This window comes from Nansenia antarctica, assembly GCF_963989245.1.
Source record: "Nansenia antarctica genome assembly, chromosome: 14".
NCBI classification, from domain to species: Eukaryota; Metazoa; Chordata; class Actinopteri; order Argentiniformes; family Microstomatidae; genus Nansenia; species Nansenia antarctica.
This window is the reverse complement of record NC_137684.1, coordinates 9,412,713-9,437,715: the sequence shown is the minus strand read 5'-3', so window position 1 is coordinate 9,437,715 and position 25,003 is coordinate 9,412,713. Positions and strand designations below refer to the sequence as shown.

Genomic DNA, 25,003 nt, shown 5'->3' with positions numbered 1-25,003 from the left:
ACTATAGCCTAATTTCCACTCATCATCATTATATGTAAATTACTTCCAAGCCATTCAAGCTAAACTGAACTGCTAGCCTGGTCACCCAACTTCACTCCTCAAGAATAATGAAGACAATTTGCTAGTTAAAGGACCCACAATAACCACACACACACACACACACACACACACACACACACACACACACACACACATCAATCAATCAATCAAAATCACACATCCAACAGTAACCTTATTACACCACTCTCTGTGTCACATTTATCCCTAGGGATACATTTTTATCCTTACTGACAGACAACCACCCTCTCTACCGTCCATGCCTCCTCCTCCCCAATCCCATCAACCTGTGTCGAGTCACTTGCCACATCCCAATCTCATCTATTAATCTACACTTTAGCCACACGATTGTCCATAAGTATAAGTATGAAAAATGTAAATAAACGTACTTTGATGTGATGCAGCAGGTCGTCAGCTTTTCCGTGTCCCAGGAATTGAGAGCCAATGTACCGTGATTGAACACGGTCATTCTGCCAAAACCGAATCTGGACGTCGAGCTGTTTCGTTTTTGTTGACTGGTTGAGAGACTCGTCAAACATCAGCACAAACTGGCCAGCCTTGTTAATGGTGTCAATGAGCTGCTGCTTAAAGTATGGTGCTATCCCGAATCTTATTATATATCCAGGTTTGTCCTTGCCACAGGAGAACGTCTTGGCAATGTCCGAGTCTGGAAACATTGCCTTGAAAACATCGGAAATGTTTTCGTTTGAGTTCAGTGAGTGGTGTTTCACCGCTGTGTCGAGACACCATATAATCTCCGCACGCAGTGTTTGTGTGCCGCCCAGAGCCAACCTGATGTCGGCAAAAGACGAGGCAGAGGTGGCTGCCCTGTTAGTAGCCACGGTCGTAGCTGTAACGTGAGCTTCATTGGGTGCGGCTGGTGTAACGTCGGCAGTAGATTTAGGTAGTGTTGCAACGGCAGTAGCACAAACATTTACAATAGAGAGCTGCCGCTCTCGGTGACCAACGGCGGCCTTGTGGCTAGCGCCATGCATGTGCGACTTAACCCCGTTGATCCCCATCGATGCAACACTTATTTTCTTTTTACATATACAATGATCCTCCCTGATGTTACCGGCGACTGGTTGCAGGCAGCCATGGCTTAAAGTCTGGCACATCCAACCAGGACTCCGCAAATGTACACTTTCCCATTGTTATTTTTTTACACTTTCCACTTGGTTTCTACAAAATGATTCAAAGAAATTCGTTTTCGTCTTTCGCTCTCAGGGCGTCATGTGACGTAACCTCGGGGTTATGCATTACGTTAAAGTTTCCGGTTCATCTTAGTTTTTTTAATAAAACTAATAAATTCACGAACTTTTACTAAAAGTTTTTAGGACAAACTCTTTGGACAGAGTCTAATTCAGAAAAATACATACAAAATTCAAGACCTCATAAAATTGTGATAAGACTTTTTAATACTTATTAAGGGTCTTGATTTTCCCAAAATCGATTTATCAACTTTTAATACTTTTCAAGACACCGCGGACAATGTGTGTGTGAATGGGTGGATGAGAGGCCGTTGTAAAGCGCTTTGGATAAAGGCGCTATAAGTCAGTCCATTTACCATTTCGTAAATTCGCTCTGAGAGCGCCGGAGCGCACAGTGTGTTCAACGGCAAGGGACCAAGTAATTTGATTGGACAAGAAGCATTCCATGAGTGCTGATCAGATTTCCAGAGCGAATTTACGAAGGCAGCCTATATCTTTTATTGTGTCATTTAGAATGTTGGAATGTATAGAAGTTCTGATGCTGTTTATCACTACCATGACAACGGATGTAAAACATTCAAAAGTAAGTAACTTCAGCTCAGTGCAGTGCAGTGTTCTACATTCATTTGCAAACATGGACAAAGAGAGAGAAGATATTGAGAGACAGTGGGAGGATATAAGGAGTGCTATGGAGGCCTTGGAGAAGAAGGAGGAGGAGATGGAAGGAATGGAGGTGGCCCTCTTTGAGGAAAGGAAGCAGCTCAACAGAGACAACATGGTGTTGAGCAGGAAGCAACAGCAGGTGGAAATAAAGGTAGAGTGGTGGAAAGAGAAGACAGACATCTTATTGGAGGACAGGGAGGAGTTGAGGGCAAAGGATGAGGCCGTTTGGAAGAAGGCAGAGGAGGTTGAGAGGAGGAGTGAGGAGATGGAGAGAGAAAGGGAGGTGATGGAAAGAGAGAGACAGGAAATGCAACAACAGCGTTTGAAGAACAAGAAAGAGGAGGAACTTCTGAGGAAGGAGAGAGAGGAGATGGCTGAGAAGGGAGAGAGGCTCTGGCAAAAGAGGCTCAAACTAAACAGAGCTCAACAGGAGCACATGCTCAAAACATGGAGCGACACTGATGCCCTGACTAACCAGAGAGGACTGCTGGAAGAAGAGAGAGAGAAGTTAAAGGAGAGGGAGAGCAAGATGAACTTGAGAGAGAGTGAGGAAATGGAGAGGATGGAAAGAGAGAGACAGGAAACCGAACAGCAGCGTTTGAAGAACAAGAAAGAGGAGGAACTTCTGAGGAAGGAGAGAGAGGAGATGGCTGAGAAGGGAGAGAGGCTCTGGCAAAAGAGGCTCAAACTAAACAGAGCTCAACAGGAGCACATGCTCAAAAAGCGTTTGAAGAACAAGAAAGAGGAGGAACTTCTGAGGAAGGAGAAAGAGGAGATGGCTGAGAAGGGAGAGAGGCTCTGGCAAAAGAGGCTCAAACTAAACAGAGCTCAACAGGAGCACATGCTCAAAACATGGAGCGACACTGATGCCCTGACTAACCAGAGAGGACTGCTGGAAGAAGAGAGAGAGAAGTTAAAGGAGAGGGAGAGCAAGATGAACTTGAGAGAGAGTGAGGAAATGGAGAGGATGGAAAGAGAGAGACAGGAAACCGAACAGCAGCGTTTGAAGAACAAGAAAGAGGAGGAACTTCTGAGGAAGGAGAGAGAGGAGATGGCTGAGAAGGGAGAGAGGCTCTGGCAAAAGAGGCTCAAACTAAACAGAGCTCAACAGGAGCACATGCTCAAAAAGCGTTTGAAGAACAAGAAAGAGGAGGAACTTCTGAGGAAGGAGAAAGAGGAGATGGCTGAGAAGGGAGAGAGGCTCTGGCAAGAGAGGCTCAAACTGAACAGAGCTCAACAGGAGCATATGCTCGAAACATGGAGCGACAGCGACGCCCTGACTAACCAGAGAGGACTGCTGGAAGAAAAGCTGGAAAAGATGCAGACAAGGGAGAGCATTATGAATGAGAGAGAGAAAGAGGAGAAAGAGAGAGAAGAATTGAAGATGGACAAAAAACCGAGGGAGGAAGCTCTGACAAAAGAGAGGCAACGGATGGTGAGTGAAAAAGAATGAATAGAACGAGATATAATCTACAGTAGTCTATAGTCTGACATCTGAGGCTGTGTTATGGTTGGGGGGAAATGTGTAGGCTATACCTTGACCTAACTACCATGATCTGCTTCCTGATTTGTGGACCAAAGTCACTACTCTGACTTTGCATTCTACCTCCTCTTCTTCCACCAATCACCTCTAACCCCCTTATGTCCTGTTTTGACTTTGTTGCAGGTGAACATGGGCCATAAGGATCACCTAACGGTCACCACAATCGCAGCAGCCTGGGCCCTGAATACCAGCCTCCACTCAGAGAAATCCCAGCCAGCAGGCTCAGGTAATACATCCCATACACTACATGAGTGTGTGAGGGTTTGTGTGTGTGTGTGTGTGTGTGTGTGTGTGTCCATACAGTTCATTATCAAGGTATAACAAAAGAGCTTAAAGTATTATTTCCAGTGGAGTGGGGCCTATAGACTAATATAATCAGCTGAGCTCACTTGACATTGGCCCTGCCTGAATACAGTGATTCTGTTGCAGGAGATGGCTTACTGACCTGATTGGCTAAGGAACTGGAGAGGAGAGGAAGGAGCGGAAGACAAACTTATTATTGATAACAAACTTGATTATAAATGCTTTCACCATTTCATCTGTGACTACTTTGAACTGCAACTAGGGAGTTACTATGGCAATTCTTGAATGGCCAAGTCAATCTTTACATTTAATCCAATTGAACATAATTTCCTGATAAGAGTTTAGGCAAAATGATCTAAAAACAAACAAGTGAAGATGGCTGCAGTACAGGCCATCCCCAGACAATACCCAGCATCTAGTGAGGTCAATGGGTTGCAGATTAGTTATTGCAGTTATTGCATAATCCAGGGTTCCCGCACCTTCTGAAACATCAAATTCAAGCACCTTTCAAGGACTTTCAAGACTCAATTCCCTCAAAGTCAAGGACCCAACACGGCATAGTTTGAGACGCATCTAGATGAGAATTGATATAATAGGAACTATCCGCTCACAGACAACAATTAAAAAGAGAGGCTTGAATGTGTGAACACTAGATGGTCTCTTGCCTTCTCTATCACAGAACAGCAAAACAATATATTGTGAAATATGTGTAAAGTTAAGCAATACAGAGACTTATTTACTAGTTGACGAGCTAAGAAAAACATTTTTGAATATATATTTAAAAAAAATAGAGAGAGAGAGAGAGAGGAATTCAAGCACTTTCAATGACCTATGTCTATTTTGAAAAACTTTTAAGGCCTTGATTTTTTTTCTCTCAAATTCACAAACTTTCAAGGATTTCAAGGACCCGTGGGAACCCTGCTGACTGTTCACAGAAGTTTTATTTCAATTTTCAAATAAGAAAAACCCCTGACCCGACATGTACTGTACTACCACACCACTCCTCCCTCCATCCCTCTCCTCTCTCCCTCCTCCCCTGTCCCCTGCTTGCTTCCTCCCTCCATCCCTCTCCTCTCTCCCTCCCTCCTCCCTCCCTCCTCCCCTAGCCCCTCCCTCCTCCCCTACCCCCTCCCTCCTCCCCTCCCCTCTCTCTCCTCCCCTCCCCCCTCCCCCCTCCCTCCCTACCTCGATGGAGGGAGGAAGCAAGCAGAGCCTCACCAGGTGCGTGCGGCTGACAGTGGTCCTTCAGATCCTCCAGCCTTTCACAAACGGTCTCCATGGCGACACCGCAGTCCATCCCTCCGCTGGAACTGACCAATAGCAGGCGGGGCTCCTTGATGCGCCGAGCCCTGGCGCCGATGGGCCGCCTCCCATCGACCCTCACGGCCACGTTGACCACGGAGCCGCCGTGTTCAAAGGCGATGGGGGGCGTGTCACTCCAGCCACCTGGGGGGGAGATTACTGCTGTTGACTGGTGGTGTGTTCACCATTATTGTAATAATAATAATAATAATAATAATAATAATACATTATGGTCAAATGCCCCCTCCATGGCTGTTCTCGTTTAACAGATGGATGGTAAATGGACTGCACTTATATAGTGCCTTTATCCAAAGCACTTTACAACAGCCTCTCATTCACCCATTCACACACACATTCACACACCAATGGCGGCAAGCTACCATGCAAGGCGCCGGCCCGCTCATTGGGAGCAATTTGGGGTTCAGTGTCTTGCCCAAGGACACTTTGACATGTGGCCAGCCGGGGCTCGAACCGCCGATCTGCCAACCTTCCAATCATTAGACGCCGACTCTACCTTCTGCGCCACAGCCACCCCACATTAGACTTATATAGTGCTTTTCTAGACACTCAAAGACGCTTTACAAACTGAAAAGATCGAGTAGTAATAATAAAAAGAAACAAAATAAATAAATAAAAGAAAGTATAGGGGCGTAATTGAGGTAGTGCTGGGGACACATGGGAAGGGGAGGGGGAGAGGGAGAGGGTTAACTGGTGAAGGCGAGCTTGAAGTAGTGGGTTTTGAGGGCCTAATATCTCCAGGCTTACTGCTGTGACTGGTGGTGTGTTAACACTAGAACAGCCGTGCCTTTTTTACCTACTAAAAGAGCCGCCTCTTTACAATGCTCAAGCTGCTACTTACACACAACGACCACTAGTTGGCCATCTGTTCAATTAGCCTGCTTCCTACACAGAAAAACGGCAAAATAGCTTTATACTAGCTTATCCTGATGTGATTTTGAAAATGTAAGGATACTGGGTGGTAGAACGCACATATCTAGGAAAAGTCATGAAAGGAGGGTCCTGAAATTTGATAGAGTGCAAAGATATAACATTTTTCTTTAGTCACAGAGGTCAAATGACCCCTCATGGCTGTTTTAGTGTTCATAAGAACTGGTGAACCAGGCCTCTGCGACTCACCTGATAGGTCCAACCTGGCAGGACACTCCACTTCCTGCCACGCCCCTATGGGCATCACCTCGCCACGACCGATGGAGACGTACGCCTGTGCTGACATCACAGCTTGGCGTAGCAGCACCTGCCCAGCCCCCTCGTAGTGTCGCGCCGCACGCACTAGCAAGTCTGTCCTGTAGAGGGCAGCAACACATCCACGCAGTAGGTCACACTAACACTACTAATACTGCATGTATTATTGACTTGTGTAAATGACAAAATAATGATCTGTTTCCATTGTCGCAAACTCAAAGGCTGCATCACGATAATCTTGACCGGCTTCATTTCTAATACAGCCACTTTTGGATTTTTGTTGCAAGTAATTTACATCTAATTTAGGCTTAAGAAGGTACAGTATGTAATATTTCGAGCTTTCTAAAAGCTTCATAATGGTTGTAACGACTCTACGTTTAATAATTAGCAATCAGGGAAAGAAATAAATATTTCATGAACGAATCCTGTTTTGGTCCGGAAAAAGCACATTCAGTGTTCAGGTAGTCAGGTAGTGTGCTGGTAGTCATAGTAACCAGGTAGTGTGCTGGTCGTCATAGTAACCAGGTAGTGTGCTGGTAGTCATAGTAACCAGGTAGTGTGCTGGTAGTCATAGTAACCAGGTAGTGTGCTGGTGGTCATAGTAACCAGGTAGTGTGCTAGTCGTCATAGTAACCAGGTAGTGTGCTGGTAGTCATAGTAACCAGGTAGTGTGCTGGGTGGTCGTACCTGCTGAGCCAGTTGAGTCTCTGGGCGGCCAGGGTCTGCACCCCGCCAGGCAGGTCCCCCCGCTCCAGCAGAGAGAAGGCGTGGCTCCAGGCAGGGTTGGCGGCCGGCCCACTCCTCAGACCCCCCCTGCCCTCCCCGGCCAGACAGCCCAGCACGTCAGCTATACAGGCCAGGCAGCGGGCCGCCACACCCAGGTTCTCTTTGCTCCCTGCCGTGACTGGAGGTCCCAGAAAGAGAGAGAGAGAGAGGGTGGAGTGTTAAAAGGTGCAATCTCAAATTCATAGACAGAGCTTTGTGTTACTTTGAGATATCTATGTATCCCACTCTGAGCTCTCTCAGAATGAACCGATAGAGAGCAAAGCGCAAAAGTCTACGCTAAATACTGGTGGGAAGCCTGCATGACCCCATCGCCAGGAAGTCCTCGTTTTTAAACCAAAAATGTCTTAGAACCAGTGGCGGGCGGTGCATTTCACACCTAGGCCTTCAGTGATGTCCGACACATTCCTACCTGAATTATTCTACCTCTTAATACCATCGTTATGACGCCATGGCTCTAGAAACTAGACAGAAACACAGTATAACCGGGCGTTGCATCACCTTAACATAGTCAGACAAGTACAACAGAGTTATATTAATATTTCCGAAGCATTTTTAATCAATAAATCCGCATTTACAATGAAGAGTGTTAAACTAACATCTTTAAGATCGCTACATTACCCACGTCTGTCGTCTCGTCCACCATAATAGCGACAAAGGGTGCCTTTTTAATCTCCATTTTGATCTCTTCTCATCACTTCAGCAATAGCAAAAATCAGGTCGTTTTGTATTTTGCCTGACGTCCCAGTAAACACTTTGTTTGTGGACAGGTGGTAATGTAAATCTGGGTTGTTTTCAGCCAGAAAAGAAAGAAGCTCAATGTAGTTTCCTCTGTTCGTGTCCCCTAAATGAAAGTTATTGTTTACCCAAAAACAGGACACAATCGATCAGTATTATCGATCAGTCAACGAAAGCTTTCGTTGTGATGCTCCGTTTCCCTGCGCACTTTCAAAAGTTTCACATCTACCGGCATAGTTACTCATCTCAATAGTGAATATCAATAGTGCGTATCAATAGTGCGTATCAATAGTGCGTATCCAATCAAAAGACGTGCTGGGTGCTGACATCATTGAGCCTTACAGCAGGCGCCGTTGTTGCTTTTGCTCGCATCTACGTAGGTTTACTAGGTACGCCACAGGTTTTCTCGTTCCAACGTTAAGTTACAGGTCGAATCCGCGGCACCGTTTAATGTGCAGGCGGGCAGATTTTTGAGCCCCCTAGCAACACATTTTGATTGGATAAAAGCTCTAACATAAAGGCCAGCCCTCCAAATCTCAATCGGAGACTGGAAGCAGCGCAACCAAGAGGAAAGCTATGAAATGAAGAGAATAGACTATGGGGAATCATTAATACATATTTGTGGAAAAAATATATTAAAATAAAATGTATATTCTGATGATGTTTAGGCCAGCAGAGAAGGCCTTGCTGGCCCTGACGGCACACCACTGCTTAGAACCCTAGCCTCATGCCTAGTTCAGTGCCATTTTAATTATGCAATCAGCTCATGGTACTGGAACCTCAACAAACCTCTGAAAACTAAACTTCAAACAGCACAGAAGAAATTAATTAGAGTGGTGTTGGGCTTCCGTTACAAAGCGCACGTTGGAAAGGCCCAATTCATGGAGCTTCAATGGCTGCCAGTTGAAGCCAGAGCCAGTCAGATGCGTCTTGTGACAGTCCACAGGGTCCTGAACAACAGAGCTCCGGCTTACTTTAATAATCTCTTTGAGAGAATAGCACACTCATACAACACTAGAGGAAGCTGCGATAATCTAGTCCCCTGTAGACACAGTAAAAAAAACAGGAGAAGTTTCGTTCACATATACAGGCGCAGTGGAATGGAACAAGTTGCCTTTAAGCATCAAAGAAACTGACAGTACCGCAGCTTTCAAGGCTAAGATCAGAATACAGCTGTTTAGCAACATCCCACTGTAAACCAGTGGTGTGCCGTCAGGGCCAGCAAGGCCTTCTCTGCTGGCCTAAACATCATCAGAATATACATTTTATTTTAATATATATTTTCCACAAATATGTATTAATGATTCCCCATAGTCTATTCTCTTCATTTCATAGCTTTCCTCTTGGTTGCGCTGCTTCCAGTCTCCGATTGAGATTTGGAGGGCTGGCCTTTATGTTAGAGCTTTTATCCAATCAAAATGTGTTGCTAGGGGGCTCAAAAATCTGCCCGCCTTCACATTAAACGGTGCTGCGGATTCGACCTGTAACTTAACATTGGAACGAGAAAACCTTTGGCGTACCTAGTAAACCTACGTAGATGCGAGCAAAAGCAACAACGGCGCCTGCTGTAAGGCTCAATGATGTCAGCACCCAGCACGTCTTTTGATTGGATACGCACTATTGCTACGCACTATTGATACGCACTATTGATATTCACTATTGAGATGCGGAACTATGCCGGTAGATGTGAAACGTTTGAAAGTGCGCAGGGAAACGGAGCCTCACAACGAATGCTTTCGTTGACTGATCGATAATACTGATCGATTGTGTCCTGTTTTTGGGTAAACAATAACTTTCATTTAGGGGACACAATGAAAGCGCCAAGTCCACAAACAGAGGAAACTACGTTGAGCTTCTTTCTTTTCTGGCTGAAAACAACCCAGATTTACATTACCACCTGTCCACAAACAAAGTGTTTACTGGGACGTCAGGCAAAATACAAAACGACCTGATTTTTGCTATTACTGAAGTGATGGAAGAAGAGATCAAAATGGAGATTAAAAAGGCACCCTTTGTCGCTATTATGGTGGACGAGACGACAGACGTGGGTAATGTAGCGATCTTAAAGATGTTAGTTTAACACTCTTCATTGTAAATGCGGATTTATTGATTAAAAATGCTTCGGAAATATTAATATAACTCTGTTGTACTTGTCTGACTATGTTAAGGTGATGCAACGCCCGGTTATACTGTGTTTCTGTCTAGTTTCTAGAGCCATGGCGTCATAACGATGGTATTAAGAGGTAGAATAATTCAGGTAGGAATGTGTCGGACATCACTGAAGGCCTAGGTGTGAAATGCACCGCCCGCCACTGCTGTAAACCAAATAGAGAGTTATAGGACAGGAGAAGGACTTGTATGTTCCAGGCTAAATTATATACGTCTTGGAAGTTTTTATGGACTTGTTGGTTACTATTGATGCACTTTGTCTTCCCACATCAAGGACCTGTTTGTCTGTCTGTTCTGTTGTACTGTATGACTGTATGGGAGTGTTGTACTGTATGGGAGTGTTGTACTGTATGCGAGTGGCTGTTGGTATGACCCCTTCCCCTCGTGGCCCTTTTTAACACCAGGGACAGCGACGGAAACAAGTCACAGACTTTATCGCTCCATCCCTGACAATTACAAGCATCATTGTCTCCATCTATGTATTTGTATTATTGTCAATAATTCAAATTAAATAAAATAAATCGCAAAAAATTTTTTTGGGGAAACGAGCCACTCACTGGAGTCTAGTGTGCTCAGCAGCGCCTCCTGCTGGCCTCCCAGCACAGCAGCTCTGAAGCAGGGCAGGAGGCTGTGGTCACTGTGGCCCTTCAGTGTGTCCGTCACTCTCCTCCTCCCTGCCAGGAAGAACAGCTCCTCCCTCCAGCCCAGCTCCGCCTCCTGGTCAGCCAGGGACAGCACCTCCCTGAGAGACAGCCTCCAGGCCCCCTGCCACTGCTTCAGCGACCCAGGCCCGCCCAGCAGCCAGCCGACGCCCTCCTCCAGCCCTACAGCGCCCTCTCTGGGCTGGAAGACCGGGAACAGGCGAGCCTCCAGGAGGGAGCGGGGTCCGCTGGACCCCCACAGCTCCTCAGACCTGCAGGGGAGGAGGGGGGAGGTGTGATGTTCTGCGCATCCACCTGAGTACAACAGCTAGTCACATACTGTATCATGTTTTCAGTTTGAATAACATGCAATAATACATAGTTTATGCATGCAATAGTGGAAATAGCTAATTGTTTTCATATCGACAATGCGTGTACAGCCCACACAGATCTTGTAGAGGGATGTTAAGTAGTTATACTGAGAGTGGTGCTGCTGCTCCCATTCATGTCCCCTGGCATGGCTACATGGCTACATGGTAGCTCCCCGCCAGACAAAGAAAGCTCAAGAATGGAAATATTACTGAAAAAAGTGTCTAGATGAGCTGGGTTTCAGGTTTAAGGCAAGGTCAAGGGTCATGTTAAGGTTAATGTTAAGACAGGGGGTGGGGTTAGTCTCTATTCATCTCTATGGTGGTTAGTCTCTATGGTGGTTAGTTTCTAAGATGGTTAGTCTCGCCACGCTATCAGTCCTACTGTATCTCAGTGCGGTCGTAGAGGTCTCTCCAACTGTGGTTGAGGAAGGTAGCAGTTCCATCGTCAGAGGCGACCTAGAGGAGAGGGAGGCGTGGGTGAGAGGCAGGGGCGGAGAGACGGGGGGTGTCTCAACTGTCTCTGCTCTACTCCTCAGATCCTTCTTAGCTGCACTAAGGAGCACCATAGGAGATATTTTCTGCCTGCCCTAATAAGACTGTACAACTCCTCCTCTGGCTGGCTCGATGGGGGTGATCAGAGTCAGGCTGGGGGATGTTAAATACATTACATTTTTACATTTTTGGCATTTAGCAGACGCCTTATTCCAAAGCGACTTACAATCAATACATTTGACTAAGCAATCCACCAAAATCATCAATCCACCAGTCGTAGCAGGAAGAGTAATCCAGCTCAGGCCCGGGGCCATTGATAGAAGGAAAAACCTTCTTCTATCACCTTCTTCTAAACCTAACTTTTTTTTTTCATACTGGACTGTTCTTACTGTGTAATGTTTCAGTGGTTTGACTTGAAAACATGCTTCACTGTCCCGTTACTGACGCAGGGCACTGTAATGACATCATGAGCTACCGAGTGATGACATGAACAAAGGAGAGCAAGAAAAAGCGTTTTGTTACCTCAAGATCATCAGAAGCCCCCAGTGCTGTATAAACAGTGAGCTTCAGATTTCCAAGTTGTACACGGTGTCCCTGGATGATGATGTCATTAGTTAAAGCCAGCTTCCGGAGGTGCGATGAGGAGGTCACCTCCAGGCCTGACAATAAACAACCTGACTGGAGCTCTAGTGGACCCTGGGGGCAAAGTTCAAAGGTTAATCAGTGACTTGAATCATATTCGAGTAGTCAGTAATATCAGCTGATATGGTCCTAAAAAAAAAAGAATAGTTAAGTAATTACTTTTTGCATACAAGCCTCAGATATCCTAATGACAAGCTACTACATTTTTTCTACATTGAGATGATGTGAATGTTTGAAAAGGGGGTGAAGAATTTGTATAGGCGTTGTTAAGAGAAAATATAATAAATAAACCTCTCTTTCTTTCATGTACCCCATCGGGTACAGATCAGACCCTCAATAAAGGAAGGATGCAAGTTTGAACTATTCATATAGTGAATATGTGAATATGTCAGAATATGTAAACAGGCTCTGAGACTGAACGCCTCCTGACCTGCAGATGGCAGTGTTGGATGACTGCTCCTGTCGACAGGCTGACGTCCCCCTCCAGCACGCTGTTGATCACCCTGCCTCCATCGTCCACACAGCGGGGGTTCTAGAGGGATGGACCAGGGGAGGCTGGTTCATTAGGTGCAATTGGGCAATGCCCCACCAAAGGGAGAAGAGAGAGATTTTTTTTCTATGACTTCTAGACAGTGTTGCTTCTGAATATCATAGTCCAATCAGCTAGTGTTCTGTGGAGTATATCATAGTCCAATCAGCTAGTGTTCTGTGGAGTATGTTCCAATCAGCTTCAAGTCCCGCCCCTTTCGGGGCAACTTTCAGTCTACTCGAAGTTGCACTAGGCTGTTCTCGTAGACTTGCATGTAAAATCTATTTTGGTAACTTCAGGCCATTCGGTCAATTGTCTATGGGGTTTTGGGACATGCACCGAAAGGGGCGGGACTTGAAGCTGATTGGAACATACTCCACAGAACACTAGCTGATTGGACTATGATATACGCCACAGAACACTAGCTGATTGGACTATGATATTCAGAAGCAACACTGTCTAGAAGTCATAGAAAAAAAATCTCTCTCTTCTCCCTTTGGTGGGGAGCCAGCCTCCCCTGCTTGAGGATATTACAACTGGACCTATTACCGAAGTCAAACTTCGTTTGTGGTCGCAATCTCCGCGCAATCTCCGCGCAATCTCCGCGGCTGTTAGGCTGCTACTGTTGGTGTTTTGCGAAGCCAGAATACACAAACTCGACCTGAAGGTAAGAGAGTCAGCTAAGATAAAAGCTACTTCAAACATTTAGTAATATCGTCAGCATGGTACGTTTTCTATTGTCGTCTTTTAGCTTGTTTGTTTATGTATTCAGCACACGCACACACACACACACACACACACACACACACACACACACACACGCACACACGCACACACACACACACACACACACACACACACACACACACACACACACACTCACACTCACACACTCACTAGAGGGGATGAAGAGGTCTGTACAGGGGGGTAGGGGGGATGAAGAGGTCTGTACAGGGGGGTAGAGGGGATACAGAGGTCTGTACAGGGGGGTAGAGGGGATGAAGAGGTCTGTACAGGGGGGTAGAGGGGATGGAGAGGTCTGTACAGGGGGGGTAGAGGGGATGGAGAGGTCTGTACAGGGGGGTAGGGGGGATGAGGAGGTATGTAGAGGTGGGTAGGGGGGATGAAGAGGTCTGTAGAGGTGGGTAGGGGGGATGAAGAGGTCTGTAGAGGTGGGTAGGGGGGATGAAGAGGTCTGTACAGGGGGGTAGAGGGGATGAAGAGGTCTGTACAGGGGGGTAGAGTGGATGAAGAGGTCTGTACAGGGGGGTAGAGGGGATGGAGAGGTCTGTACAGGGGGGTAGGGGGGATGAGGAGGTATGTACAGGGGGGTAGAGGGGATGAAGAGGTCTGTACAGGGGGGTAGAGGGGATGAAGAGGTCTGTACAGGGGGGGTAGAGGGGATGGAGAGGTCTGTACAGGGGGGTAGGGGGGATGAGGAGGTATGTACAGGGGGGTAGAGGGGATGAAGAGGTCTGTACAGGGGGGTAGGGGGGATGAGGAGGTATGTACAGGGGGGTAGAGGGGATGAAGAGGTCTGTACAGGGGGGTAGGGGGGATGAGGAGGTATGTACAGGGGGGTAGAGGGGATGGAGAGGTCTGTACAGGGGGTAGAGGGGATGGAGAGGTCTGTAGAGGTGGGTAGAGGAGATGTAGAGGTGGGTAGAGGTGATGAAGAGGTCTGTAGAGGTGGGTAGAGGGGATGAAGAGGTCTGTACAGGGGGGTAGAGGGGATGAAGAGGTCTGTAGAGGTGGGTAGAGGGGATGAAGAGGTCTGTACAGGGGGGTAGAGGGGATGGCGAGGTCTGTACAGGGGGGTAGAGCTATTCTCATGCTAAAATCGACTGTAAATCCAGATTTTAAAGTTGATATTCTTCCCCGTGGAGCATGCCCCCATAACCTGTGCCCCACCCAAAATGTTTAGCACCAGCCGCCACTGGGATGGACAGACATCAAGACATCAGTCACCCGGAGTTTAGGATAAAATTCGCTTTGCTCTGCGTCGTTTGGAGCTGTGAGAACGCGCATTCGAAGTCGCTCCCGGAGCAAACAACCAACGCATGCTCCGCTTGAAAAGGGTGGTTTCGCTCCGGTTAGAAACGACGCATCGAGGCTGTCCATAGGAAAACAACAGCGCATGCGCGTTGATCTGGGTAAGAGCGGGACGAACGGGCAATTTTACATTTTTCTGATCAATCAACTAGCATGTCTGTTGCTTCGATAACGTATGTTACTTCGTTTACGTAAAGGGCTGTGAGAACGCAAATCAGAGAAATAATTTATGCAACAATGTTACAATCTCATCCACTTGCTCCATGTCACGATTCGGACTTTCATGTGAGAACATGACCTTAGATTCATAGATAGAGCTCCAGTATGGATTCAAAGGTTCGCTTTAAACATATTTTGAAGCTATAATATGACACATGTATACAAATAATGTCGTAAAACAACCTTGCTATCCTGCAAGAATCAATGGGAATACTGTACATTATCATTAATTGAATTGACAATAGCAGTAACTAGTGCATATTGCACCTTTAACAGTAACTTACAACTTGTTAAACTACATACAGTTTGATGGCACAGTAAACAAGATATGACATAGAAATAGGTTCAGGGTCAGCAGGAATAGGTTTCTATCTCTTGACATTGTCATCAAGTCATTGCCTATAAACAGACTGCACTTACATAGCGCCTTTATCCAAAGCGCTTTACAACGGCCTCTCATTCACCCATTCACACACCCATTCACACACCAATGGCGGCAAGCTGCCATGCAAGGCCCCGGCCGGCCCGCTCACCGGGAGCAATTTGGGGTTCAGTGTCTTGCCCAAGGACACTTCGACATGTGGCCAGCCGGGGCTCGAACCGCCGATCTGCCGACCTCGCGATCATTAGACAGCGGCTCTACCTCCTGCACCACAGCCCCCCTTCCTGCGCCACAGCCGCCGCCTATGAGTTTTGTGAATGCAAGGACTGAATTGAAGCATACAGATATTCAGAGGAGGTGTGAAGAACGCTTTTCAATTGAGACTGGTGAACTGTCCTCCAGTTAAATACTCATCTAATACGCATCTATCAGCTCTGTGTCCCTGGCAATGAGACTCATACCCTGAAGGCCTTAGAATGTGGTTCTGATTCCTGTCTGAATCTTCACTGTAACTGTCAATACAAATGAAAAATATGAGTGGGACTGCCCCACTCAGAAAAAATAACAAACAAACAAAAAGAATGTGGTTCTGGCATCACAAGATGTTTTCTCCGACACCTGGTCTTAAAACCACTTGACACACTCATGGGAATAAGGCTAGACAACTAGGTATAACCCTTCCTCATGCCAACTAGCTTCAGTAGTAAATAACTGTCTGTGCCACAGCTGTGTAAAGTTTGTAGTCATGACTGTTTGTGACATGTGATGTCTTCTGAGTGTCCTGAGGGTGTTATGAAGGAGGAGGGGGTTCCAGTACCTGTATGTGTGAGAGGGTGTCTTTCTCTGTCCCCTCGCTAGTCAGACGGGAAATATGCTCTCTCCCAGACATAGTCAGGTAGTCATAGCAACCACCTGGAACATAAAGTCTCGCGAGATTTAAATAAGCCTAGATTTTCCTTTAGCGACGTTGATGGAATACCCCCCTGTGTCCTCCTCACCTGTATTGATTTGACTGTTGTTGTTGTTGTTGTTGTTTTTTTACTTTAGACCACATGCATCCTCTTTTAGTAAATGTATGTCTGTAAGTGGGCTGCCAAGAGTTAGTATCTAGGCCCGCTATACTACATTGCATTGGCTTTTCAGTTCAGACACAACCCATGAAAACTCAATTCAATTCCACCAGAAGGCAAGGTGTAGTAATAAGCATTTCCCCATTACACGTCAAACTCTTTCAGATATATGAGGAAGTGTCTAGGGGAAATGTCTGGTGTTGGGAATTTGTCTGGTCTGGTGAATTTCTCGAAACATTCTAATCTTGCAAAACAAATAGCTTAGGTTGTTGTGTATGAGGTTCCAGACAGTCAGTCACCAACTCTGTGGTTGATATTGCAGATGGGGGACTCGAGCTGTCCAGGAGGGAGTGACTCCCAGTCGTCGATGACGGTGGAACTGAGCAAGGAGACTCTGGACACCATGCTAGACGGGCTGGGCCGGATCCGGGACCAGCTGTCTGTGGTGGTTGGAAAATGAGGACATTCACCTTTGGCTCTAGGGTGCATCTAAACACTCTAGAGTGGCCTATCACCCTCCACTTCAACTGCATTGAACTCAAACCGTAGGGAAAGTAAAACCAGTATGGTGGATGCCTATAGAGAGATCAGCCGTCGGCTTTTCGCCAGTCTGGTTTTCACATCAAAAAAGAGGAATCGCCTCTACTATTTGGCTTATGCACAATTTGTTCAGTAGTAGGCGAAATATTTGGACATGGTGGAACAGACTCCCAGTCACCTGGGGAAGAAAGAAGTCACCATACACACACACAGTGTTTTTTATTTTTATTTGATGAGAACAGAGTTTAACATTAGCCGATTTGCATTCACCATTTTATATTTTTCTTTCCCCACCCCCACAATGACAACAGAGAAGAAAGGAAAGATACTACATTCCCCTATTGGCCTGTCATCTTTTGAATCAGCAGACAGTGGCAACAATGTATTTTTATTCACTGTTTATTGTGTAAATAAATGAAGAGATTAACTCTGAAATTAGTCTGTGTAACCTCCCCAATCACACTGGTGGCACAGTAAAGCTGAATTCATTATATAAAAAAAACTGTTCTGGCTCACACTTGTGTAACAGTTAATCATTGTCTGCCTGTAGGTTGTGGCCCATGAGGGTCTATTTGAATATATGTAAAACAACAACACTGGTGCATTACCTGAACCATGGCGTTGGTTCTGTGAGAGCAGTACTGAGGTGCCTGTGTGATGCTTTCCACCACAGCACTCACTCACACTCACACTCACACTCACACCTTCCCTAAGCAAAACAAACACACATGGTGTGATGTTGCACCTGCAACTCTGAGCCAGACTGTGTGACTAGTCAACATGCAATAGTGTAACAGCTGATCCTCGTCCAACCAAGGCTGAATTCAAACCCATGTAACAACTTAAATGTAACATACAAGCTTGCACACTAACCATTAAAGGTGAAGTGTTAGATAAGTAAGATAATAAGATACGTTTTATCTCACACTGGCCACACATACTGAACATAACACATGCTATGTTTTCTAATAGCGGCAAATGTGTGCATATCCTTAACAAACAAAGTGTAACATAGGTAAGCATCACAACACCAGGTTTTATAAAGGCTTTGTTTGGGCGCTCTTCAGTTCATGTTATTTATCATTCCTTACTTGCTACTGATGTACCATGGCAAGTTAGCACAACTGTAACAATCATATTGTACCTTTAAAGCAGCTATGCACAGCACTCCATGTCTCTGACCCATTTGTTGCGCTCAAGGAGAGGTATTACTTTTTCACAACATGATTACAAACTATAGTAGCTATAGTATAGTAATACGTCCTTATTTAGAGTCATATTAATCATGATCAAGGAGTAAATGACACAGTAGATGCTTTAAACCACAGCACTGGTTGATCTTTGTCCATATTTTCAGATCTCGGGAAGACAACGTCATCTTAGCAAACATACTTGATACATGAACACTAAACATAAGTTATGCTTTACTTTCAATCACATACTAAATGGCTCCGATGAGACATTTCATGCCCCATTTAAGTCTTAATAGGTGTTTGACACTGTTGAATGACAAAAGTTAGGTAACAATCTCTTAAAGCTAATAGTCAACTTCCAGACCGCTTGTTAAGCGGACTACCAGTAGATGCGCAACAGATATTACGAGGCCTGGATAATGATTTGACGTGTCAGTAACCACATCAATATGATCCGTGACCAGTATATTCAAGACTGAGTGGTTGTGTAACAGCATTTACGAATGGTGGTAACTTTGTTAAGTACTGTAACTTTGAGTCAGAGGGTTACTACTTAATAAGGTCCTCTGAGCTAACACTGCTTTCACATTTCATCTTTATAATTACTACTGAACACTCCAATAACAGTTAGTCTCACAACAACACTTGAGCAGATGTGTTGGTGGCAGTGAAAATTCCTTTCAAAAGGCATGTGCCAACTTAAGGAAGACACAGTGTACAGTAAGTAACGGGACAGTAAGTAACGGGACAGTAAAGCAGTGGTGAGGTCCGTCCATGTTCATTCGTCTGTCCGCCCCGTCCGTCTGTCCGTCTCAGGAAGGCTCCAGCAGTGAGATCCCCTCCATGTCCAGCTCAACTGAATGGACAGTGAAGTCTCCAAGGCCCTGTGATACACAATAGGCAATGCTGGTTTGTTTTGGCTCCATAACAGGGTTCCTACAAGTTTCAACAAGTCAAATTTAATACCCTTTTAGGCCTTTTTCTAGACCTCTTTGAATAGAATTTTAGACCTGTCGCAAAACCATATGATAGCTTTTTGTCATCCTCGAGGTGATGAAATTAGGGATTTCACTGCCATACAGACAAAAAAGTCTGAAGGATAATTAATATAAAATAAATAAGTCAGATAATTACTCAAAAGTAAATGTATCAACATTAACAGTTAACTGTAGAAAGTCACTTCAACGTGAAGAGAACAAAGTGCACAAAAGCTTCCTTGCAGGACAGCTCCCTTTTTAGGCCTTATAAATCGGATTGATGGATTTTAGACTTTAGGGGCCCTTTTATGCACTTCATCAATAAGACGAGGCGGTAGATCTAAACTTAAGACGTGGAGGCGTGGTCAAGGCCACTTTGCTATTATGCGTGCTGTAGTGGGCGCCTAAAACCCGGCGCTAAGCAAAGAAATTAGTCATGGGTGTATTTTGGGCGTCTTCTCAATCAACCCAATCAGCGTGCCAGGTGCCATTCCCTTTAAGAACCGGCTGCGTTGAGTCATTAGCGCTATGCTATTATGGAAGTCCTGAGAAGGAGGTCAGCGCGCTTCTCTGCCTCTCCCTTCTGAAATAAAGCATTTATACTGTGACCGTAATTGACGTCTTGCCGTGGAGCCACGTGCGTGTTCATGTGTGCCCACATGCATGCGCAAACCGCGGAGGCGCGCTCGTGTTTCAAAACGTGCATGAAGTCTAAACTTAAGAACTTTTCAAACCACTTCTTAGCGATAGGAGCAAAGTCAGATCGCATAATAGCAGGGGCGCCTAGTGCACTTCATTAACATATGAACACTCCCACAATGAGCAATATATGCACGGGAGTTTTACGTCTTATGTGTGGGCGCCTATCGACACCTGCATAATAGCAGTAGCGCGTATGAAGCGCATAATAAGGGTGGGGGTAGGTCTTAACCTGGCGGTGAGTCTTAATTAACACTTAAGACGGCAAGTTAAGAAGTGCATAATAGGGCCCAAAGGCTTTTTACGACCGGCGCGGGAACCCTGTTTAAACTCATGTAAAGACTGCCAACCAGAAGTTGATAGATCAGCTCTCCTCTTGGAAAGAAGTAAAAGTTTATTAGCCATTTCATGAACTGCAAATACATTCATCGGAAATTCTACGTTCTAGATTCTAGAGCTCTACATACATGACACAAACAACATTACCTTAATGACATGAATAAGTGCTCAGTAGGATATATGAATGCAACATAGTGGCCATTTCCGTTTCTCTCCTTCCGTACTCACGTGTGTATTGTTGAGGATGTGCCTCACTGTCTCCCCCTGCTGGGGCTGGCGGGTCAGCAGGTAGAGGAAGCCCCCCCCCCCAGCGCCGGCCAGGCTCTGCCCCAGGGCCAGGGGGCGGAGGGCGTCCATCATGGCCCGCACGGCGGCCGGCTCGCACCCGGGAGCCATCACCTTCTTCTGCTGCCAGGAGCGCTCCAGACACGCCCCCAGCCTGGTCAGAGAACCTTCCAGAGAGAGAGAGAGAGAGAGAGAGGGAGGGAGGGAGGGAGAGAGGGAGGGGGGAGGGAGAGAGGGAGGGGGGAGAGAGGGAGGGAGGGAGGGAGGGAGGGAGGGAGGGGAGAGAGGGAGGGGCAGTACTCAAGTTGTAAAAGTAAATCAGGGGGGATGGTGGATTTTATCATATGGACAAAGTTTTAGCATCCCCACAGCGTCAGTGACTTCAGTGTCAGTGACTTGGTAAAAATGTCATTGCATGTGTGTGTGCCCCCCCCCCCTCGCCCACAGTATTTTACTCAATATGCTCAAAACTAAATGTTGAAATAGCAGTAATACCACGTTCATTGACAAAATGACATAAGGGATGGAAAGGGGGGATGGCAGTTTTAGAAGGGGGATGATTTTCTTACTGTTTTTATTTCAGGGGGGATGCCATCCCTGCTCATCCCCCCTCAACTCGAGTGCTGGGGAGGGGGGAGAGGGGGACACTTCAACAGAAGAGAATATAAAACGTTTCCCCATCAAAAGTCCCTGTTCATGCTAGCAAGCACATTTGCATTGTTATCTGGCTGGTCTCATGCTCAGTATGTGATTGTGTTCAGTTTACGAGTTCCGTCGAAAAGCTCATGTGCAGTACGGCTGAGGTAGGGCCCTATTTTTTTATATCGATTTTTTATGTCATTGATTTGGTCACGTTGAGTCACGTTGTGTTTGAGTTAACCAAAACCGTGGCTTGATTTGAGGGGGCGTCTCTCACTCACTCACCCTCAGTCTCACTCTCACTCACTCACCCTCAGTCTCACTCTCACTCACCCTCAGTCTCACTCTCACTCACTCACTCACCCTCAGTCTCACTCTCACTCACTCAACCTCAGTCTCACCCTCACTCTCCCTCACTCACCCTCACTCTCACTCTCACTCTCACTCTCTCTCACTCTCTCTCACTCACTCACCCTCAGTCTCTCTCTCACTCTCAGTCTCACTCTCTCTCACTCACTCACCCTCAGTCTCACTCTCTCTCACTCACTCACCCTCAGTCTCTCTCTCACTCACCCTCAGTCTCACTCACTCTCTCTCACTCACCCTCAGTGCACGCACGGGCGCACTCCTCAGCATTGTCCACCAGCTGTTGAGCGTTCTCCACGATGGCAGGGAGGCGGCTGTACCAGCTCCGCACCACATCCTGCCAAACACAACACAGTTTAGGTAGGCTACCCAATATTATCTCCCGGTCTCAAATGGTTAACAAGTGTTAGTGACAGAGAGAGGTAGATTAGAGTTAGGTCGAGGAATGTAAAACGATCAGATCTAGGACAGACTTAATCCCTCATCCCAAGATATTGCTGAAAGGTGACCTTTTTATTGATGTTCAATTACTAATATTATGTCAAACAGATCATTTCTTGAAGTTGATCACAGTACCAGACTTCAGTATTCAGTATACAACCTGTATGTATTTAGAATGAATATAAAACAACAACAAAAAGTGGTGGAAAAAAAAAGCCATCAATAAGATGAAAGGAACAGCTGATCTTGATGCTCTTGACCACAGATGTAGAAAGATAAACTCTATTACAATGCCCCCTGGGATAGGGAATCTCCAACCCTTGGTTCTAAGAACAGCACTTAGGTGGGGTTTGAGAAACACTCAGGACAAACCTTAACATGTCATTGACTCACATTAAAAACAGAGGTTTAGGGACGAGGGAAGAGTGATCGGTTTAGGACCTGTGGCTTCCCCTCCTCATCTCCTTTCCTCCACTGAAGTATCAGGACAGTCACAGGACAGGACAGGTAAGACAGTATTATTCCAGGTTTGCATTTACCACCGTTTTTGTTAGTCTTATCTTTAAAGAAGTGCAGATGAGCATAAATGAAGTAGATAAGGCCACTCTTAACTTATTTTGATTCCTTTGTTCAATAATTGACGAGAAATTGCAGCATTGGCAGGAAGTGTTCTACTGCTACTGTATAATGTAAACAGGAAGTGGTCAGAAGTGGTATTACTGTGAAAGACACAGGAAGGACGTGTATGTTAGTGTAGCGACTAGATAGAGCCAAAAATAAAAAGTTGCAACAAAAGAAACCTGTCTGGTTTCTGTATTGTAGACAGGAAATCATGTATGAGACAGACAGCCAAAACCATGGGTTGCCTACTCATTAAGACATTGATGTAGGATTGATAGTCATCATTATTTTGTAGAGATATAGTCTCATCCCTGAGAAATAAGTTAACATGCACACCATATTCCTGTATTAATCAGAATATGCTCACTAGTCGGGTAAGAGTCATGTAAACACGTGCAGAACCGGATTAAGGCCATAGGAGAATATTTGGAGAATATTTGGAGAATATTCTGAATAAGACCCCTGGCATATGCCTGTTTGAATCAGAATATTGTGACATGTTTATACCTTAATCGGAAAATGTCGCTTTCCGGAATATTCAGTTACGTCTGCGCATGCTCGATTCGCAGGGAATCCTGGGTTTTGTTGCTAGGGACAGCATAGCAAGCCACGATGGCGACTAGCAGGAGCCAGCATTTCTGGAGTGAGGAAGAGTGCAGTCTGCCTTCAGATAATTAAAGATATAAATATAGAGTACATAGATGAAAGAAAACATAGAAATAGTGACCTAGTGATCTTTTAAAAAGTTTGTGAGGGACTGAAGGAGGGAGGTTTTGTTAGAACAGTCAACCAGGTGAGACACAGGGGGAACACACTCAAGGTGGCTCTGGCTGGCATGAACGGCATAAGCTGGATACACTTGTTCGCCATTTCTTCTCGCTCTTGTCTTCCAATGTTGAGGACAAAGTGGATCAGCAGGAGTGTTGTAGTTAAATTGTGGTTCAAAAGCGCAAGTAGGAGAACACAATAATGGAGGACTATGTTGGAAACAAGCATTGTGGCCTAGCTGTGGGTTAACGCCCGCTCAACGACCACAACCAAGCTACCAACACTAACGTTACTATAGTAACAACTATTTCCGGATGAATTCATCATTTTTAAGACGGGGGCTCGAATCCCACTTCTGACATACACTTTTTACTGCATTTCGTTGTCTGATGCTTGTACTCTGCAATAAGTTGAATCTAATCTAAAAATGTATGTTTAAAATGATGGCATAGGCTAATTTATTAGAGAACTGACATAACTACAATTGTGTTTGAAGCCTTTCTGACTAGTAAATGATGTTCTTCTAGCATTGTAACGGGACCCTGGATTTGGCATAGATTATTATTTCTTATGATTACTGATGGATAGATGATTCACTTACTTAGACAGATGTATATATTGCAAATCGATTTGCATGAAGGCTTCTGTTAAATGTCAAGAAAATAAACCTTCAATTAAAATCAACCGCTCTCACCTGAGGCAAGGTTCAAACCAGCCAGACTATTTGTTTTAACCTTTGAAAAGTTTATTGAACAAATTGTGGAAATACCAGTTCATGCCCTACGTGTGGAAACAACGAATCAAGCTTTTGAGAAGACAAAAATCTTCCTTCTATAGACAGACGCTCTCCAGAGACATGATGAGTTAATGTGGGGTTCAGAATGAAATAAATGGTAAATGGACTGACTTATATAGACGCCTTATTCCAAAGCACTTTACAACAGCCTCTCATTCACCCATTCACACACACATTCACACACCAATGATGACAAGCTACCATGCAAGGCGCCGGACCGGCTCATTGGGAGCAATTTGGGGTTCAGTGTCTTGCCCAAGGACACTTCGACATGTGGCCAGCCGGGGCTCGAACCGCCGATCTGCCGACCTTGCGATCATTAGACGCTGGCTCTACCTCCTGCGCCCCAGCCGCCCCAAATGGAGGAACCAGAGGAGGATCAGGGAAATAATGACAACCGGATTTCCTGTGTAAGCACATCCCTCCTGTTCTGTCTATAGAACACAGAAGCCAATTGTTGAGCACACGATAAGCTGGAAGCACGGGAAACATGTCATCTGTCAGAGGAAGGAACATGTCTGACTTAAGAGACGAGGCTTCATATCAGTAAGAGATGTGTGACTACCTGCAGTAGGTTCCGTGCTAGCCGTGTCTTGCCGGTGTAGACCAATAGGAGGTGTTGCTGTAGAGAGACCAGGAAGTCCTGGGACAGAGCAAGACGTTCCACTTCCACCCGGAGGGGGAGACACGCTTTGGACCGTGCCACCTTCACCCCCCCCACTAAACCCCCCACCTGGTCCTGCCATCCACCACCTAGGAGACGGTGGGAGGGACGGAGGGAGAGAGGGAGGGAGGGAGGGAGAGAAAAACACAAAGAGAGAAGGGGGGGGGGGGGGTGAATACTCACCAGCGAACAACCTCAAGCCCCAGATTCAGATGGCAAACATGATCAATGTGCAACACAGTTATGGAACAGAATGAAAACACCTCCAAACCCCACATTCAAATCAAACGAAGCCTTCATGCATA

General features: G+C 45.7%; 1 protein-coding gene and 1 pseudogene across 2 annotated transcripts in view; both read right to left on the bottom strand.

Moving 5' to 3' along the window:
* Window positions 1–16,775, bottom strand: part of LOC308169809 (L-fucose kinase-like) — a 46,113-nt pseudogene extending 29,338 nt beyond the window's left edge. The window contains exons 1-9 of the transcript in view: window positions 16,674–16,775; window positions 16,118–16,246; window positions 12,549–12,650; window positions 11,999–12,172; window positions 11,367–11,440; window positions 10,530–10,885; window positions 6,970–7,186; window positions 6,217–6,383; window positions 4,996–5,223 (exon numbers count right to left, since the gene is read on the bottom strand). The product of the transcript in view is annotated as an L-fucose kinase-like (transcript). The remainder of the gene's footprint in view (window positions 1–4,995; window positions 5,224–6,216; window positions 6,384–6,969; window positions 7,187–10,529; window positions 10,886–11,366; window positions 11,441–11,998; window positions 12,173–12,548; window positions 12,651–16,117; window positions 16,247–16,673) is intronic.
* A 2,140-nt stretch (window positions 16,776–18,915) lies between these two features.
* Window positions 18,916–25,003, bottom strand: part of LOC308169808 (L-fucose kinase-like) — a gene marked incomplete at both ends in the record, with an annotated part of 29,176 nt that continues 23,088 nt past the window's right edge. The window contains 4 exons of the mRNA XM_080544553.1: window positions 18,916–18,987; window positions 20,347–20,570; window positions 21,646–21,745; window positions 24,600–24,787. Coding sequence (XP_080400679.1) covers window positions 18,916–18,987; window positions 20,347–20,570; window positions 21,646–21,745; window positions 24,600–24,787 — 584 coding nt within the window. The remainder of the gene's footprint in view (window positions 18,988–20,346; window positions 20,571–21,645; window positions 21,746–24,599; window positions 24,788–25,003) is intronic.